At 44.4% G+C, this 17500-nt stretch overlaps 1 protein-coding gene across 1 annotated transcript in view; it reads left to right on the plus strand.

Annotated features, from left to right (window-relative positions):
• The first annotated feature begins 1528 nt into the window (after positions 1-1528).
• Positions 1529-17500, plus strand: part of slc25a26 (solute carrier family 25 member 26) — a 104024-nt gene continuing 88052 nt past the window's right edge. The window contains exons 1-3 of the mRNA XM_063214947.1: positions 1529-1680; positions 3074-3230; positions 5209-5318. Coding sequence (XP_063071017.1) covers positions 1648-1680; positions 3074-3230; positions 5209-5318 — 300 coding nt within the window. The 5' untranslated portion in view covers positions 1529-1647. The remainder of the gene's footprint in view (positions 1681-3073; positions 3231-5208; positions 5319-17500) is intronic.

Raw genomic sequence — 17500 nt, forward strand, 5'->3', positions numbered from 1 at the left:
ATCCTCAATGCTTTGCCCTTCATTTTTTCAAAGGCAACCTGCAGGGTAGAATTGGCCTTTGCTGACTTGTGTCTGACAGTGAGGGCAGAACTCTTCTCTGGCTTCACTTTTATCTTGCCGCCCTCTCTCCCCACCTAGGTCAAGATCAATGGCACTCTCTGAAAATCTGCAGCTTACTCCGGGTGATTCTGATTGACCTCGGGCGGGCCTGCATATGTAATTTGCTGCACAGAGCATCAGAAAGAACGAACCTTTTCTCTACTCTTTCACTCATAAGTCTCTCTTATGTCAAGCCAACCCCTTTTGCAGGGACGCAAGTATGTTTTCAGAAAATATCATTGACGTATATAAACACTGTAAGGCTGTATAAACACTGCAAAAGGTCTGTAATATTGTGGGCCTACATTTGAGACAAAAATAAATATAATCAATCATCATCCATCAATCATGAGAAAAAATGCAACAAAACCACTTAATTTTGATAAATGGATGGAGTAATAACACCTCGATGTAACGATTGGGAATGAGACCTCCTATGCCGATGCCGAGCCAAAACTAATCTTATGTAAGAGTTGAGACCAAGTCGAGACTGAGTTTGCAAATTAGGCTAGGGGCCTACTAATGAGAGTCAAGGCAGTGTCTTTGAAGAGTCGAGACAAAGTCTTTTGGGACACACCATACAACTCAACAGATAACTCAAGATCACGTCACTGAAAGGTCAAGTCTAAGTTAAGAAGACGTTTGAAGGGTCAGGTCTGACCACCCGAGGAAGCAAAAAAAACTCTCTAAATGAAGGGCCACACATGAGCATCTGAATCTCAAACAGTTGATCAGATAGCAGTGATGAATCTTGATGATTGTTTCATTTTCTTATCATGAACGCAGGACATTCTACAGTGAATGCTGGTAAACTAAGCCTAAACAGCATAGAAACATATAGGGGGTGGGGGTGTTACACAAAGCTTTTCTTAATTTTCTTGCAGCAGCTGGACATCTGTGTTTGGAGGAAACTCTATTTAAAATCCATACCCATCAGCATGATGTATGTGTTGAACACACTACATTATGGGAGAGGGAGGGCAGTAATGGCAGGAGACGCCTGAGTGAGGAGGTGTAACCTCCAAGCACATGACCTAATAACAATGTGCACGATATATGCACGAAGGATGTGGTCATCCTCGCATGGTCAGTCGCAAAATAGCAAATATTTTACAGTATTATAAAAGAATAGAAATTATGAAACAGGCTAATTGTGTATTTCACTTGATCCATCATTTTCTTAATTGTTGGAAGTTTATTGTAGCCTTGTCAAACCATAATATAATACATTATAATATAATATAATATAATATAATATAATATAATATAATATAATATAATATAATATAATATAAAGAAGAATCATATTAGCTTATGTTTGGACAGAACAGTAGGCTATCATCAGAGACTCTGGCATAAGAGGCACGGAAGCTGTGACGTGTAGCTAGCTAGGGGAGTCACATGACCATACCAGGAAGTCCGAGAGAATCCAACATGGCAGCGTCCTTCAGTAGCATGTTTTTGCTGTCATGAAGGAGCCTGACATTGGTTTGCCTTGCAAGTTGCAGTGATAGTGGATTACTGGATGCTGTCAAGACAGTATACAACATGGATAGAAGGGAATTCACCGCATCTCTTGTGGTAGTTAACGATTTACACGTATTATAACAACACGAAAGCGGAATATATGAATGAATGACACTAACCCACTTCTGCATAGCCTACTTGCAAATCCCTGTAGGGTTCTTCTTCAATGATATCTGCCTGATATTTCTTGGTAGCTTCGATAATGTCTGAAGTAACATTTTGTGGGGAAAAAACTATGAATAGAATGGCTCTTACCTTAGGAGAGTCGAATAAACGTTGGTGATTTTGTCTCCTAACAGTCTGTCAAAGTAACCTCATATTTAAGACGTTTATGGTGACCATGCAAGTAGGCTAATATTGGTAATGCAATACACGTCAGATAAAATAATTGCTATCTCATCTCAGTTAGATAGCTATCTGTAGGCTGCAAGATAACAGGTCTCATGCACTCAAATTCACAGTTGTTACCAGGGACACTTTACAGGTATAGTCCCATGGAAAGGACTTGTTAGTTTCCACTTGGGTGACAAGGAGGAACAAATCCTCAAGTACATACACAGTAGCCTACTGTAGATCTGGGCCAATCAACTGAATAAAAAGGTTGTCTTTACATGGCTATTCATCCAGGTGCTCCTGGTTGTGATTGGACTTTCACATTAAAGACAGCAACTGCTTTAACTGCTTTATTTAATTGTCTTTAATTATGCTGTTTGCTTTGTTCTGTGGCATGCTGTTCCTTATCCTGGTGCTGTTAACCTCTTTGTTTTCTACTATCTGTGATTACGAAGAGTAGCACACCATGAGTAAAATCTAATGTTATTATGTGGGACAGAATGTGTACTTGTGGATCTGCATTCCATTTGCCTTTATTAGAAAAATAGAATATGACAAGCTCTGGCATGAGCAGAGCAGTAAGACGGCATGGCAGCCCTCATTGGAAAAAGAACATGAGCAGAACATTTGTTTTTGAAAGCGTGTTAAGAGCACTGCACAGTGTTTACCATAGTTGATTTGTGATTTTAAAAGTTATTGTACATTTAAAGGAAGTTCTTAGAAAAGTGAGTAGATGCACAATAAATATTACATGGTTTCAATGGTTAATTCTTTTTAAACTTGTTAGCTGGAAACCCAGACCTCCACCTTGGGAAAGTGGGCACTCAGATCGGGGTTCCCGAAACACAAACTCGGTGCAGTTCAGTGTACTCCCTGCTCGTTAAACATGAGTGTTTTCAGACATTTGTATGGTCCCCAACTGTTGCAACAGAACACATTTACAACGGATGTCGGGAGAACAAACTCGGGTCTACCAACAACCGGGTTTCAAAAGAATGGCATATACAGTATTTGCCATAATACAGTATTTTCATTTATGGCGGTGATGCACACAGTCAGTCTAATGCTTTTCAAATCCCCCATCCATCCTTCCCATCTGTTTGGTGTGCTCCAGGCAGGTGGCTGCGCTGGGATGTGTGTGGACCTCACGCTCTTCCCTCTGGACACCATTAAGACCAGACTGCAGAGCCAGCAGGGTTTCTACAAGGCAGGGGGTTTCCGAGGCATCTACGCAGGGGTCCCGTCGGCAGCCGTAGGCTCCTTCCCAAATGGTGAGTGCCCGTTTCAAAACCACAGGCCTGTACTCATTCATTTACATTTACAGAGCTGCCGGCCACATCAGATATACATGTGGACATCTGAGCAGAGGTGGGCCACTTTGGCAATTGATATCCTCATTTTGTTTTTGGAAAACATGTAGCTGAGTGTTTTTATACGGGAACTGTCAAGACCTGAAGTGTGTCTGAAACGGGGGAGACATTGTTCGAATTGTGTGCCAGATACATCATGTCCTAAGATATCCAATGTAAAGCTCTTGTTTTGCTCAATGTTGAACTTGTGAAAGCAGCAGGTAACTCCAGTTGCATTCCATTTGTGTTAGATACTTTGGTTCTGATATCGGAATCACCTCACGTCCTATGAAAATAGCACCGTATTTCACAAAAAGCACAGTTCGTGAAGTTGTTGCTCTAGTCTAAAAGTACATGATCTATAAAATAGAGTCGAAATAATTTTTTTAGCGTGATCCTTCGAAATTCACATTTTGACTGTACACACAACTATTTTGAAACTTGAGTTCTGATGGCAAATGCTGCACTATTATTACCACTATTACTATTTCACTATTACACTACTATTCCCAGACAGATGTTTTGGCAAGTTCCTTCATCAGTGTCTCCAATTTGATTCGATTCATTTCAATAGTTCATATTTTTTTTACCGTATAGTCTAGTTTATGTCCATTTGTAAAATAAAGTCATGATGTAATGACTAAACATGAATTAAAATGAAATATTGCCATTATTAATCATTATTAATCAGTCAGAAAATGAATTACTGCATGAGCAAAATAAAATGCCTCACAAAAGGAGGGCAACAACAACATTTTTTGTCTGATCTACATCCAAAGCAAAATTTGTATAAAATCCCATTTCTTGTCTGTCACTTGTTAAATTGACAAGTCAAATGTATTGTTTTTCTACACAGTATACCCCTACATTGTTATAAATGCTGATGTAACAGCTAATAATGCTGTAAGGAATCATCCTACATCTTGTGCACATCCAGCAGATGTATGCCGTAGACAGGTTCAGAAATGCTAAGTATTGGTGCTATGCTAAGTATTAAGTGATTGGGTAATTTCATGTTTTTGACAATGTATGTTGACATTTTACATTAGAAAGTACATCATCATGTCAAATGTCATGCAATGCACAATTAGGCATGTCTCCAAGAAGACCGCTGTAGCCACCATTAATTAGATGTCACTACATTTTTTTTTTGTAGCCTTGTAAAATATTACATTATTTATGAATTGCTACAATATCCCTTTGGTTCATTCCCCCTTTCATGCACAAATTAGCCACAAATTAGTTTTACATTGCTGGAGATTTCTTTCCTCTTTTCTCTTCATGCATGACTGAATTCTGCAGCATTAGTTTTTACCCATGTCCTCCTCTTTTCAGTTATGGCCAGTGGACTGTGGGATTAGATATGGGAAGGGTCACCCCCTCCTGCTCTTCTCCCTCCTCTTTCTCTTCATCTAACTTTTTCCACCTCCTCTTCCTTTTCTTACTCCTCTTCCTCTTCCCCCAGCTCCCCTCCTCCTTCCCCTCTTCATCTTCCCCCTCTTCTTCCTCCTTCTCTTCCTCTCCATCTTCTTCCTCTCCCTCCTCCTCTGCCTCCTCTCCCCCCTTCTCTGCTCCCTCCTCCTCTCTCTACTCCTCTTCATCCTTCTTCTCTCCTTCCATATCTTCCTCTTCCTCTTCCTCCTCCTCCTCACTAGCTTCCCCTTCTTCCCTGTCCTCTTCTTCCTCCTCCTCTTCCTCTCCCTCCCCTCCCTCCTCCTCTCCTCCCCTCCCTCCTCCTCTCCCTCCTCCTCCTCCTCCTCCTCCTCCTCCTCCTCTTCCCCTTCTTCCCTGTCCTCTTCTTCCTCCTCCGTCTCCCCATCCCTGTATCCAGGCCAGTCATTAATTGCTCCCTGCAGCTGGGGTAATGGGGCCTAACCGGATTCTATGTGCTTGGTTTCAGCTGCGGCGTTCTTCGTCACGTACGACAGCGTCAAGTCCCTGTTCGGGACATCAGCCTCATCACCCATGGCACCCGTCACTCACATGATCGCCGCCTCCCTCGGAGAAATAGTAGGTGGCACTCCTCAAACAATCCAGCGTGTGCGTGTGTGTGTGTAAGAGAGAGTGAGCATGCACTTGTGTTTATTAAATTGTGGTGTGTGTGTCTGTGGTAAGGTATGTGTGTTAGTGTGTGCCATGCATTTTATTTCACGTATATGTTAAGAGAGTTCCAGGTGTGTGTATGAGACAAAGAGTGTGTTTGTGTTTTGCGAGAATATGTGTATATACAGTGAGTCCAATATGTATTTGATCCCTTGCTGATTTTGTTGGTTTGCCTACTAACAAAGACATGATCAGTCAATAAATGTTATGATAATATGTATTCTAATATGGAGAGATAGAATATCAAAAAGAAAATCCAGAAATTAACTTAAGAGAATATATATTAATTTATTTCCATTTCATCGAGCAAAATAAGTATTTGATCCCCTGCCAACTGATTACAGTTCCGGGTCCACAGACCAGATGGGCACTTCCGATCAACTTGTCATCTGAATGAAAGACACCTGTACATACTAACATGCATAAAATACACATTTAATCAGCAGAATCAGTCCATAGTATGAGTGAATCAGTCACACTCCAACATCACCATCATGGGAAAGACCAAAGAGCAGTCAAATGATATCAAGGACAAGATTTTAGACCTGAACAAAGATTAAATGGGCAGCAAAGTCACAAGAAAGAGACTGGGTATTAATGACCCAGCTGTTGATGCATTTCTTCCAAAATGTGAGGAATACAAAATGACTATCCATCAGCCTGTCTGGGGTTCTATACAAGATTTGACCTTTTGTAGGGATTTGATAACCATGAGAACAGAAAGAAAGCACCCTAGACCTGTACGGGATGAACTAGGCAATGATATCAAAGCTACTGGGACCAAAATCACAGATAAAACTACTGGTAGAACTTAATGCCACAGAGGTTTAAAATCCTGTAGTGCACACATGGTACCTCTACTTCAGAAGGAACCTGTGCAGTCCCATCTGAGGTTTCCCAACGGACATCAGGCTGGTTTAGGATATGATAAGGAGGTGCTGTATTCAGATGAAACCAAAATCAAGCGGTTTGGCATTAACACAATTCAATGTGTTTTGAGAAAGAGCACTGCTGTCTATGATCCCAAGAACACCCTCCTCACCATCATGCATGAAAGTGGTATCATTATGGTTTGAGGGTGTTTGTATGGCCAAGGCACAGGACAACTTCACATCGTCAACAAATGGATGGAGGGAGACATGTAATGTGCAATCCTGAGAGCAAACGTCCTTCCCTCCACCACTACACTGAAGGGTGGGCCATTTTTGGATCTCCCAACATGACAATAATACACAACATACAGTCAAAGCAACGAAGGAGTGGCTCAATAAGAAGCATATTAAAGTTGTGAAGTGGCCTAGACAGTCTCCAAATATTAACCCTATAGTAATTCTATGGAGAGAACTGAACCTCCCATTTGCCAAGCTACAGCTACAAACTATTCATGTTTTAGAGATAATCTGCAAAGAAAAATGGGCAAAAATATGTTCTACTGTATGCACAAACATTGTCATCATCTAAAAGAAGCATCTGACCTCAGTGCTAGACAACTAGGGCTTTGCCACAAAGCACTTTATCTTCTTTAGCTAGAGGGGTCAAATACTTATTAGCCTAAATTAAATACAAATAAATTAAAATATATTATTTTAAGTTATTTTCTGGAATTTCTTTTTCATATTCTGTCTCTCCATGTTTGAATACATATTATCATAAATTTATAGACTGATCATGTCTTTATTAGTGGGCAAACGGGCAAAATCAGCAAGGGATCAAATACATATTGGACTCACTGTATGTGTATATATATGTGTGTGTAATGTGTAATAGTGTATACAGTATGTGTGTGTGACTGATGCGGATGGGCCACAGCTTCATTTTCTCATCCCCTTGCACATCTCGAGGTCCAGCTGAGCACAATATGGCTCTTTATATACTGTAATCGCCAGAACGTTTCCCAGACAAATGCATAAGGTTAGGATGGGGCTCGGGCTCTGACTCTGGCTTGCCCCCCCTGGTGCAGCGGGGCCCCTGTAGAGCCATGGCCATCATGCACACACAAGGCGCGCAGCACATAGATGCAGACACACACACACAAACACACACACACACACACACACACGCACATGCAAGCACATACACGCAAACACACACACACACACACACACACACAAATGTAAGCACACACAAAGCACACACACTAACACACGCACGCACACACACATGCATGCATGCACACACCACTACCACCATCACCATCACCAGCTGACCAAATAAGATCTCATTACCACGTGTTGACTTAGCTGTTTTCTCTGAGTCCCCCCCAGACTCGGCCCGCTTCTCTACATTTTGTCTGGGGGGATTTGGTCTTGAAAGGGGGCAGAGGAACAATTTCCTCTGCTGGTACAGTCCTAATCGCTCCCCCCCCAAAAAAAAAAATTCAGGGGAGCTGCTTGCGTCTTGCCCCCAGGAAGCGCGCAATAAGCGCCGAGGTGCGACTAGCACAGTGGGGGATGATGCAGCTGATTCACATGCCATAGGCTGTCGTCTCGCTGCGGCGGGCATTACCATGCAAAGTAGACTCGGCACGACCCGGCTCACTTCAAATGCCATCAGTTCAATCTCGCAGCTCGCAGCCACATGCCCCCGCGATTGCTGTTTAGTCCCGCGCATTTAACCGCATGTTTAGATGTAGCAGCAAAAAGGCTGTGCAAATGAGTTTTTCCTGCGGAGGGGAGTTCATTGGCAGTGTCACTCCTGTAGTGGAGGAAGGCCGGTTCAAGGCCTTGGCTGAATGCTGTGGTGAGGTAGCTAGCGGGAAGGCAGACTGCCTGGGATTAGCCAGGGCACGCATCCCTAGTGACTCAACACCTCCAGTGTTGCTTCTACTCTGAGCTCCAGAGAAATCGGGAACTTCACCCACTTTGTCGGGAAGCAAATCAACTTTGAGCTGCTTCAACGGCCCTGGGTAGAGGTGTATGCTAAGCAGTGATGTGGTTTATGCAGAGACGTTCTATTGGGACAATTTTCAAAAACATTTTTACACAACCTTTTCTGGCCTCGACCAGTAGCAAACTGAGGTAGGCGGGTTAACCAGGTCGTTTGGGAAACGTTATTCGTTATCTTCTTGGTCGGTACGAGATTTGAATGTCGATGATAATCAGGCAAGACTGGGATGCTCGCGTTTGCGATGCACTGGGGGGAGAGGTAGGTGAGCAGCAGGGCATCACCCAGCGTTTAACCCTTTGCCCGCCACCGAGGATTTGCGCGCTTCAAAAAGAGAGGGATTCCGCACGCCAAAAGCCAAAGGCTGGTTTCCCCTGGCTGGTGTGTTGTGGGTGATTGTTGCGCTCTTCAAAAGATGGCTAATCCACAGGGCTTACCGTATGAAAGCCTCTTCCCTCAGGCAGTCTAGAGCGAGAGACGCAGACGTCTTTATTATGTAACCTCTTTTCCAACTCTTAAACTCTATTGGCCTTTTTTGTTCTCTAATTTCCCCTTTTTTGACAGTTGTTTATATGGATTTTCTTTTTCCGCTTTTCATCAGCCTTACCCCCATTGTGGTTTCAAATGACATGTTCTGGTTACAGTATGTGCTTATAGCTTGTAGTACCGTATGTGCATACAGATACTGCAGATGCTTAGACATACAGTAGATTGCTTTTATATTTTCTTCAAAGGAAAATGAAATGCTATTTTCAAATGTAAATCCCGAAGGGGGCGCTGTGGCGCAGTGCGCTAAGCCCCCCACATTTGGGCTTGCATGCCCAGCCCCGGGGACCCCGGTTCGAGTCCGGCCAGGGTCATTTCCCGATCCTCCCCCGTCTCTCGGTCCCATTCGCTTCCTGTCACCATCTTCGACTGTCCTGTCAAATAAAGGCATAAAGCCCCTAAAAATATATATATATATAAAAAAAGTAAATCCCGAGACTGAGCCAGTTTGTTCATGCGATTTGATTCTGGATCTAACGAATGTAAATGTTACGATTAACTTATTTCAGTGTACCTACTAATTGAGTAATTCAGTAATGTATGTTCAGTAAAGTAAGAAATTGAGATTTATAGCAACACCAAGTTCTGTGGTAGTCGTGGTGCTAGTGTGACTGTCGTACTAGCCGTAGTAGGGAGAGGAGAAGCAGAAGAAGTTGCAGTATTTGGGTTTGCAGTATTTAAGTTTTTGTTGAGGTTATGTTACACCGCACACCTGTCGACCATGACGGCGGTTTTAGCAGGTGTACCTTGATCTGCTGCTGTTGCAATCCACCTGACCCCGCGACGGCGATGCGAACACAGCAGACCAAAGCTTGAACGTATATCCGAGCTTAAGCCCCCCTGGCTTACGCTCCCGTCCTCCCTCTCCTACACAGCGGTGTTACAAAGTGCACTCGTCGTCATTCACAGCACCTGGGGCGCGTCACACGTAGAGGTTGTAAAAAGTTCATAGTTCAATAAAATGGTAAGAGTTGGATGCGCATGTTTACAGGATTAGGAGTGAGAGTCAGAGAGTCAGAAGCCATTATTAAATTGTCATGAAGATATAAACAGGAGGGAGGAGCAGACATCCAAAAGTCATTTTATAGGTGTCAAACAGAAAACATTCGTACTGGTGAGATGACAAAAGGAGGTCTATACAACGTTGTATAGTGTATGCAGAATGTTTATTCAAGCAAGAAAAAAAAAATCACCAACTACAGGGCCCGAGTTAGGCGTCTGTTGGATGCATGTAGGATTCATTCATGTTGAATGTTAATTGCTTTATTACAGGCCCAAGAATACAATATGTCCCTTACAAAGGATGCAACAAGAATTGAACAAGAATAGAGACTTGAAAAGATTTTTCATATACGTAGAAGCTACAGTAGGCCAAGAATTGACCTACTTTATAGGCCACACTTGCCTCATTGTGTGTGTGTGTGTGTGTGTGTGTGTGTGTGTGTGTGTGTGTGCGTGTGTGTGCGCGTCTGTGTGTGTTTGTGTGTGTCTCTGTGTGTGGCCTCACTTGTTGTTGCATTCCGCACAGAGCAACACCCCACTCGTGCCACCTTGGGTGTTGATGGCTGGGATTGAGGACTGAGGAGGAATTTAATTGTTCTGTACATTCATTGCGCTGTGAGCCAGACAGCAGAGCGTTGTCTTCCCCCTCAGCCAGACGTTCTTAGTGGAGAGAATGCACTCGTGGGTCCCTTTGGACCAGCAGGGGATGGAATTTTTGTGTCATGGTGGACGTCAATATGTTTCTTTCCGTCTCGCACTTCTGTCGCTTTTTATTCCTGTCTTTCAATCTCTTTCTTCTCTCTCTCCCACAACACCAACGGAGTCGGCCCAACTCAACGAGTGTTACTGTTTGTTGAATGAAGGCTGCCATTCAATTTATCGTGTAATACCGTAAGAGTTTTTCACCCTTGTGTACACTTGTTTCTCTGCATGCACCAACTGAGCACAACTCCAAGAGTATCATGTCCATGGCTTGGAGCAAACATCAATAACACAGTACACTATATCAGCGACACACTTGTGGAACACCATCAATATGCTCACAGCAGATATCTGTTTTTATTGGCAGAGTAATGGTGGGGTGGCGTCCGCGCCAATGTCTTATCCTGAGCGTATCGCTCGGTGCGTAATTCCAAGAGCAGTATAATGAAAAGCAAGAAAGGAGTCAGACCCGAAACGTTTGTCCCCTGTCTGTCTGTTTTATTTACTTTTTTCCGGCTTTGTTTAATACAGTTTTTGATTTTGCATTCAGCTCCAGTGTGCGACTCCTTTCTTCCTTTTCTTTTTATTGGGAGACACAGGTGTAGAGGCTTGTAGAAGATGCCACCATTGACCATGACACATCTTGGCACTTTGCTAATCAAATCAGGACTCGATGCTTCATTACTCCCCGTGACGGTGAGAATCAAATGAATGAGGGTCAATTTGCTGTGAACAAAGCCTACAAAGTGGTAGTCCTGTGACCTTGACAATAGATAAGTGTGTAAAGCTGGCCACTTTATGTTTTTTTTTTCTTATTCAGCTATAAACCTGTCATTTTTAATGGCTTCGTTGCCAAGGCATACATCGTAGATTACATCACATTTTGCAGACACTTTTATCCAAAAGACAAAGGGGGAGGGGCGAGGCGAATTCGAGGAAAAAAAAGGAAAGAAAGAAAGACAAAGAAAGAAAGAAAGGCAGTAAGAAATAATGAAAAAGAGATTATTTGAGAGGCAGCGTTGTCATTCCAGCAGGGTCACGCAGGTTCTGCTACAGCCATTATATCAGTTTTATCTGCACTCCGCTTTATGCCTGCCCCATGTCTGCACTGAGAGCTCATTTATCAAGCGCTACAGACCCCCGTTTTCCCCTCCCTTCTCTTTATTGTGTGTTCTTTTTCTTCCATTTTTTTGCATACATACTATAAACCCCAGCGTCTCCCACAGGACGTGGCTGGAAAAATACGGTGTGACATGACAGGGCCAGGGTAACTGGCAGCCACTTAACTTGGCACTGCGAATGATGCGCCGCAGCTCTGCCGAGAAGAAGTGGTCGCCCGTGATTGATTGCGCGTCCCCTCACTCAGTGGGTTCCCAAAAAGGGGGTCGGGACCCTTATGTGGGTAACGGAGCTACTGCTGGCCGGCCCTGCCGTGGCCAACCGGTAGAGAACTCACCTGCCATGCGGTTGACCCGGGTTCGATTCCCGGCCCGGGTCCTTTGCCGACCCCCTCCCCGTCTCTCTCCCAATTCGCTTCCTGTCCACCTCTCACACTGTCCTATCAAATAAAGGGGAAAAAAATCTTTAAAAACAAAAATGGAGCTACTGCTCTTAGAGAGAAGGGACTATTTACATAGAACCGTGTATGGTATGGTAATTGTATTTACTTTTCTTTGATTTTCACATTAAAGATGACCAATGCTAAGGGGCAAAATATATTTGCCATTGCAAGAAAAAGTTTGGGAGCCACTGCCCTAACTGGAGTGTTGTGGGATTGTCTCGTGCAGCACTGCACGATGCGGAACAAAGCAGCCTGAACAGTGTCAGCGTCCCATCCCACTATGCTCTTGTCCTTGTGCCATCCTGTTCCTGTTCCTGTCCCCGAGAGCCACCTATACGCCTCCTCTGTGCCATCACCTACTATTAAGAGCACAAGAGAGAGCTGAAATCGGATTGGCCAATCGAAATCCGCAGTGGCAGAATGGAAGCGGAATCCGCACACTCACACATGTCCTAAATGGAATTATTCATGGCCCCTGCCGTCACGGGCTGTCACTTGGCCATATTGCGCTCAGCGTAGCTGGCCACTTCTCGCAGATGGATTTCTCTTTTCTTTTCATTTTCTTTTATTTATCTGTTTGTTTGTTTCTTTTATTTATCTGTTTGTTTCCCTCCATATGTACATAGATGATTCTGGATGTCTGCTGCAGTAAACCAACAAGGACATTGTCTCAGTGCAGATAAAGGCAATTGTTTGTGGCCTACTTATGTATGCTGGGTTTACTTAACTACACAATATATGTTGTCTGGAGAACTCAAATTCCTTTTATATGTAAGCGTACCTGGCCAATAAAACTGATTCTGGTTATGGAAGGCAGGGAGACTTTGCCTGCCTTTAGATGCATGTACACACTGTTACGCCCCAACACGTCCTTATGGGACGAACTAGTAACCAACTATAACCTTTAAAATGATAGAAAAACACCATTAAAAAGTATAGCCCAACCAGTGGGATTTTATTCTGCTTAACAAAATTAACAAGGACAGTAACCAAACATAAAGAAATATACAGTCCAAGTCATATACAAACACAATCCTATGGCTGGAGAGGCAACAGCCAGTAGTTGCAACAAGTAAAGCCTCTCCTGAGCAACTGGATCTTGCAGCTTTTAGAGCTTGATTGAAGGGCCAGGTGCCGCCAATCAAGCCACTCCCAGTCACCTAGTTGGAGTAGATTGGAGGCACAAGGGAAAGCACTGGGAACCAAAGAGGCTTGAGACAAGAGGGCTTACTCACGTCATAACAGCTTAGTACGAAATGATGGCGAGGGGAGTACGTACATTTTATTCCTCTTTTATTATATGGTTGTGACGTCATCGGTCGAATGCTCCATTCATTTCAACGGGGCTCCCCAACGTTCGCACGTCTGTTATTTTTCGATAACGGACGGGTTGGTCTATAACAGACCGCTGTCAATGGCAACAAGACTTTTCACTGCTAAAGCGACTTTTCAACAAGACTCTAATCAGCTGCTGTGATAGACAACACCTGTTGTCCTGGCTACCTAGCTGTTGCCTAGCGGTGTTTCACAACGGCACTGTTTTGTTTTGCGCAGCAACAATCTTAACATTAAATAGGCCTAAAGAAATGTCCCCGCCATGTGTGAATCATTTAAGTATATCCATATAATAAGCGGGTTAACTTTCGGCGAGTCGGTCGCTTTGTGGAATAGCAGCACTTCAGAGAGAACAAGACCCCTCCGCTCCGCGTCGGGGTCTAAAGATTCTCTCAGTCGTGCTGCTATTCCACGGTAGCGACCTTCTCGCCGAACGTTAACCCTTACATATGGTCAGTATTGGAAGCATCAGGGCAGCATGCAATGCCACTTCCGCGAGGGTCGGAGTGTTAATTTGGCCACAAATTATCCATCATGGTGTCGCCCCCACTGACCATGCGCAAGGGAGTACGGAAATTGTATCCATCACACCCACTGACCAATGACCATGCGCAAGGGAGTTAATTTTCCATCCACTCGTGTCCTCAGGCAACACCCCCGTACTACACCGTGGCCAATGCAATTCCCCCTGAGAGATTGTTCTTCTGTTGAGTTTCTTTGCTGGGAACATATAAATGGGTTCTGAATGTTTGTAAACACGATGTTATGAGGAGGGGCAAGACACTGGCAGCCAACCACGTGGGCTATTTTTTTGACCGACAGCGGTTTGCAGCAATCAGAGGTTGAGTTGTGCGCAGATAGTTTTGCGCAGTCAGGTTATAAACAAAATTTGGAACCCATGTATAGGCCGTTTCCCAATGTCTGGTGTGTATCCTTCGAAGTGCATCAGCCTTCGTAATCACGCCCAGTGATTGGATACTCTTTGGTGAACTCTGCTGATCACTGGTCGTCACTAATTAGGCTGACACACTTCCAAGGCTCATACACTTGACATTGGGAAAACACACAGCCTTAACACACATAGGGCCGTGTGTTGGTTTTCTGGCATTGCGTAGAATCGGCTGCTGTGTGCGATGTCGCTTAGGTCAGAGGCAGTCTGGAATGTTCCTCTATCCATATACCGTATTGAAGGGACATAATGGGAGCTTCAGTGCACAGTTCCTGGCACATTGGTTATTGCGGAAAGTGCTACGCAAAAGTCGAAAACAATATTTTATGACTGAGTATTTGTCAGGGTTTATGGGTGCTCCGTTGCGTTGCACAACGCATTGGCAACTTGGGATCTCTAAGACACGCAATGTCTTTTAAATCATGCACAGCACCCCGAGTTTTCCGTTGTTTTATTTCTTTCCGTAACTCGACTACAGCAGCATCCATCCAGGACCACCCTCAACAATAAAAATGTACTAAACTAGAACCACATTTTGGAGACCTCCCTCGCGTTCCACAATCTCCCGATGACAAGCCTAATATTATGGTGACATGTGAGTGTTGTCATACATACACACACTGCCACTCGGCATCACTAGAATCGAGTGATTCTACCTACCGCACGTTCTGTCATGCTGTCATGTCAAGCCAGTGGCTTATAGCAGATGGGATTAGGGGGGTATGTAGTCTATTGTATAAGCGGTCACCCGCAACACACCCACAGGCTTTTGTGTGTGTTTGCGTGCACACGTTCACGTTTTTTTAGTTAGTTTGTTGTTGTACTATCTCGTGTGTCTGCTTAGTGCGTGTCCCTACAGTATGTGTGATTTGTTTTACAGAATTATTCTTTGCAACACATTTTTATTGTAATCTTCCTTGCAGCACATTGAAGAGGTTTGGCTAATTGATCGACTCTTCAGGCAGTGTGTGTGTTCTGTAGCTGTGTTGTAGTGAAAGTGTGTGTCTGTGCATGTCGGTGTGTCTGGCTGCGTGTGTTTGTTGGCGGCGGCGGCGGTGGTGGTGGTGTGTGTGTGTGTGTGTGTGTGTGTGTGTGTGTGTGTGTGTGTGAGAGTGAAAGTGTGTGTCTGTGTCACAGCTGTGTGTGTGTGTGTGTGTGTGTGCGTGTGTGCGTGTGTGAGTGATTCGGCTGCTTGTCCAACATGTGCCTTCTTCTTAACGTGGCTCTGGAACTCTCTCTGGCTGTTAATGGCAGTTGGCCTTTTCCCTGCATCATTTTTGAGGTGCAAAAACATCATCAGTGCGGATGGGATGCACAGGAACAGCAGGAATGTGTGTGTGTGTGTGTGTGTGTGTGTGTGTGTGTGTGTGTGTGTGTGTGTGCGTGTGTGCGTGCGTGTGTGCGTGTGTGCGTGTGTGTGTGTGTGTGTGTGTGTGTGTGTGTGTGTGTGTGTGTGTGTGTGTGTGCATGAGCTTCTGAAATGTGAGGCCTCGTTCGGATCTGAGCCCTGCCACTAATTGAAGGCACGACGCTTCCAAATTGCGCGTAAATAAAGATGAATGGCGACAGAGATGGAAGAGAGGCTGCCAGCAAATTCATCATGCAATTAACACAGTCCCCCCCCCTCCCCCCCCCCCCCACACACACACACACACACTCCCCTTCTCCCTCACTTGTACGAACGCCAAGCAAAAGGGAAGGCTGTCAGCTCCAGTCACTCGTGCCTTCTGCAGTGCAATCCTGCCTGCCTCTCTAAAAAAAGACGAGCAGAGGAATAGGGATGACCAGGGGCAGTGACAGCTTTGGCTGGGCCCTAGGACAAAAGTCATTTGAAAGGGCCACCCACCAAATACATACAAAGTAAGGAGGACCCAGTTGGACTCTGATGAAGATGGTCTAACCATCGAAACGTTAGTCATGTTGTGCACTTGAATAAAAAACACAAAGAATTACATCTGTGCTGCTCCGGTGTTGTCCTTCAAGTGAAGATTTCCTGCCTCTCTCCCGTCGATGCACCAGATGATAAAGCAGAAGCGCGAGGAATTACCCCTTTGTTTTAAGGAGGACCCAATTTTGGGCCTCCTCTCTCCCTGGGCCCCGGAACAACTGGCCCCCTTGCCCTCCCCCTTTGTTGGCTTTCCTGGTGATGATAAATTCAGCCAAGGAGTTTAGTTAAAGGCCATACAAGTCATCCATTCCCTGCATTATACCCCTTCACACACACAATTCCCTCCCGTGTCCTTGTCAGAGCTTTGTGTCATGCGTCCCGATAGCTAACCGCCCTGCCCTCTGTACGATGGCACCTCGTCTTCTCATCTGGTCTCTCAAGCCACAAATGCAGGAAGAGAAGAGAAGAGAAGAGAAAGAGAAGAGAAGAGAAGAGAAGAGAAGAGAAGAGAAGAGAAGAGAAGAGAAGAGAAGAGAAGAGAAGAGCAAGCCAACAACTGTCTCCCTGAGTGTTTGGAGTTGTTTTTTGTAGTGTTTTAGATTTAGCTATGATTTATTTATTTGATGAAATGTGGTAGCTGACAAAAAATGAAATAAAATAGCAGGGGGTTCTTAAAATTAGCTTTCCAATGTGCGTCTGCATGTGCATGTGTGTGAGCGATAGAATATGTGCATTTGTGCCTTTGTGTGCGTGTGTCTGTGTGTGTGCATGTGTGTGAGCGATAGAATGTGTGTGTGTGTGTGTTTTTGTGTTTGTGTGCTTGTGTTTGTGTGTGTGTGTGTGAGTGTGTGTGTGTGTGTGTGTGTGTGTGTGTGTGAGAGAGAATGACATCCTAGCACACTTAACCGTACTGTATCTTCTCTTATATGTGACGGGCCATTGTGTTTTTTTTTCCCGTGTGGATGTACAATAAACTGCTCCTCATCAAGTACTCCTACTCTCTCACCCGTCGCCACGTTAACATCTTCTGCCGCAAGGCCCCTCTTAGTTAATCCATTCACGCCTGCACTGTGAAATAAACAATGTCCGATTTTTTTTTTTTTAATATCTAATCTCCTGCCCATATCCCCCTCTGTCCATCCAGCTTCACCTTGTCTTCTCCCTTTCCAATCAGCTGATGTGTGTAAAGTGAACATTCGCCTCAACAGGCTGCGGGGCCCCGT

This window comes from Engraulis encrasicolus, chromosome 14 (assembly GCF_034702125.1).
Source record: "Engraulis encrasicolus isolate BLACKSEA-1 chromosome 14, IST_EnEncr_1.0, whole genome shotgun sequence".
In the NCBI taxonomy this organism is placed as follows: domain Eukaryota; kingdom Metazoa; phylum Chordata; class Actinopteri; order Clupeiformes; family Engraulidae; genus Engraulis; species Engraulis encrasicolus.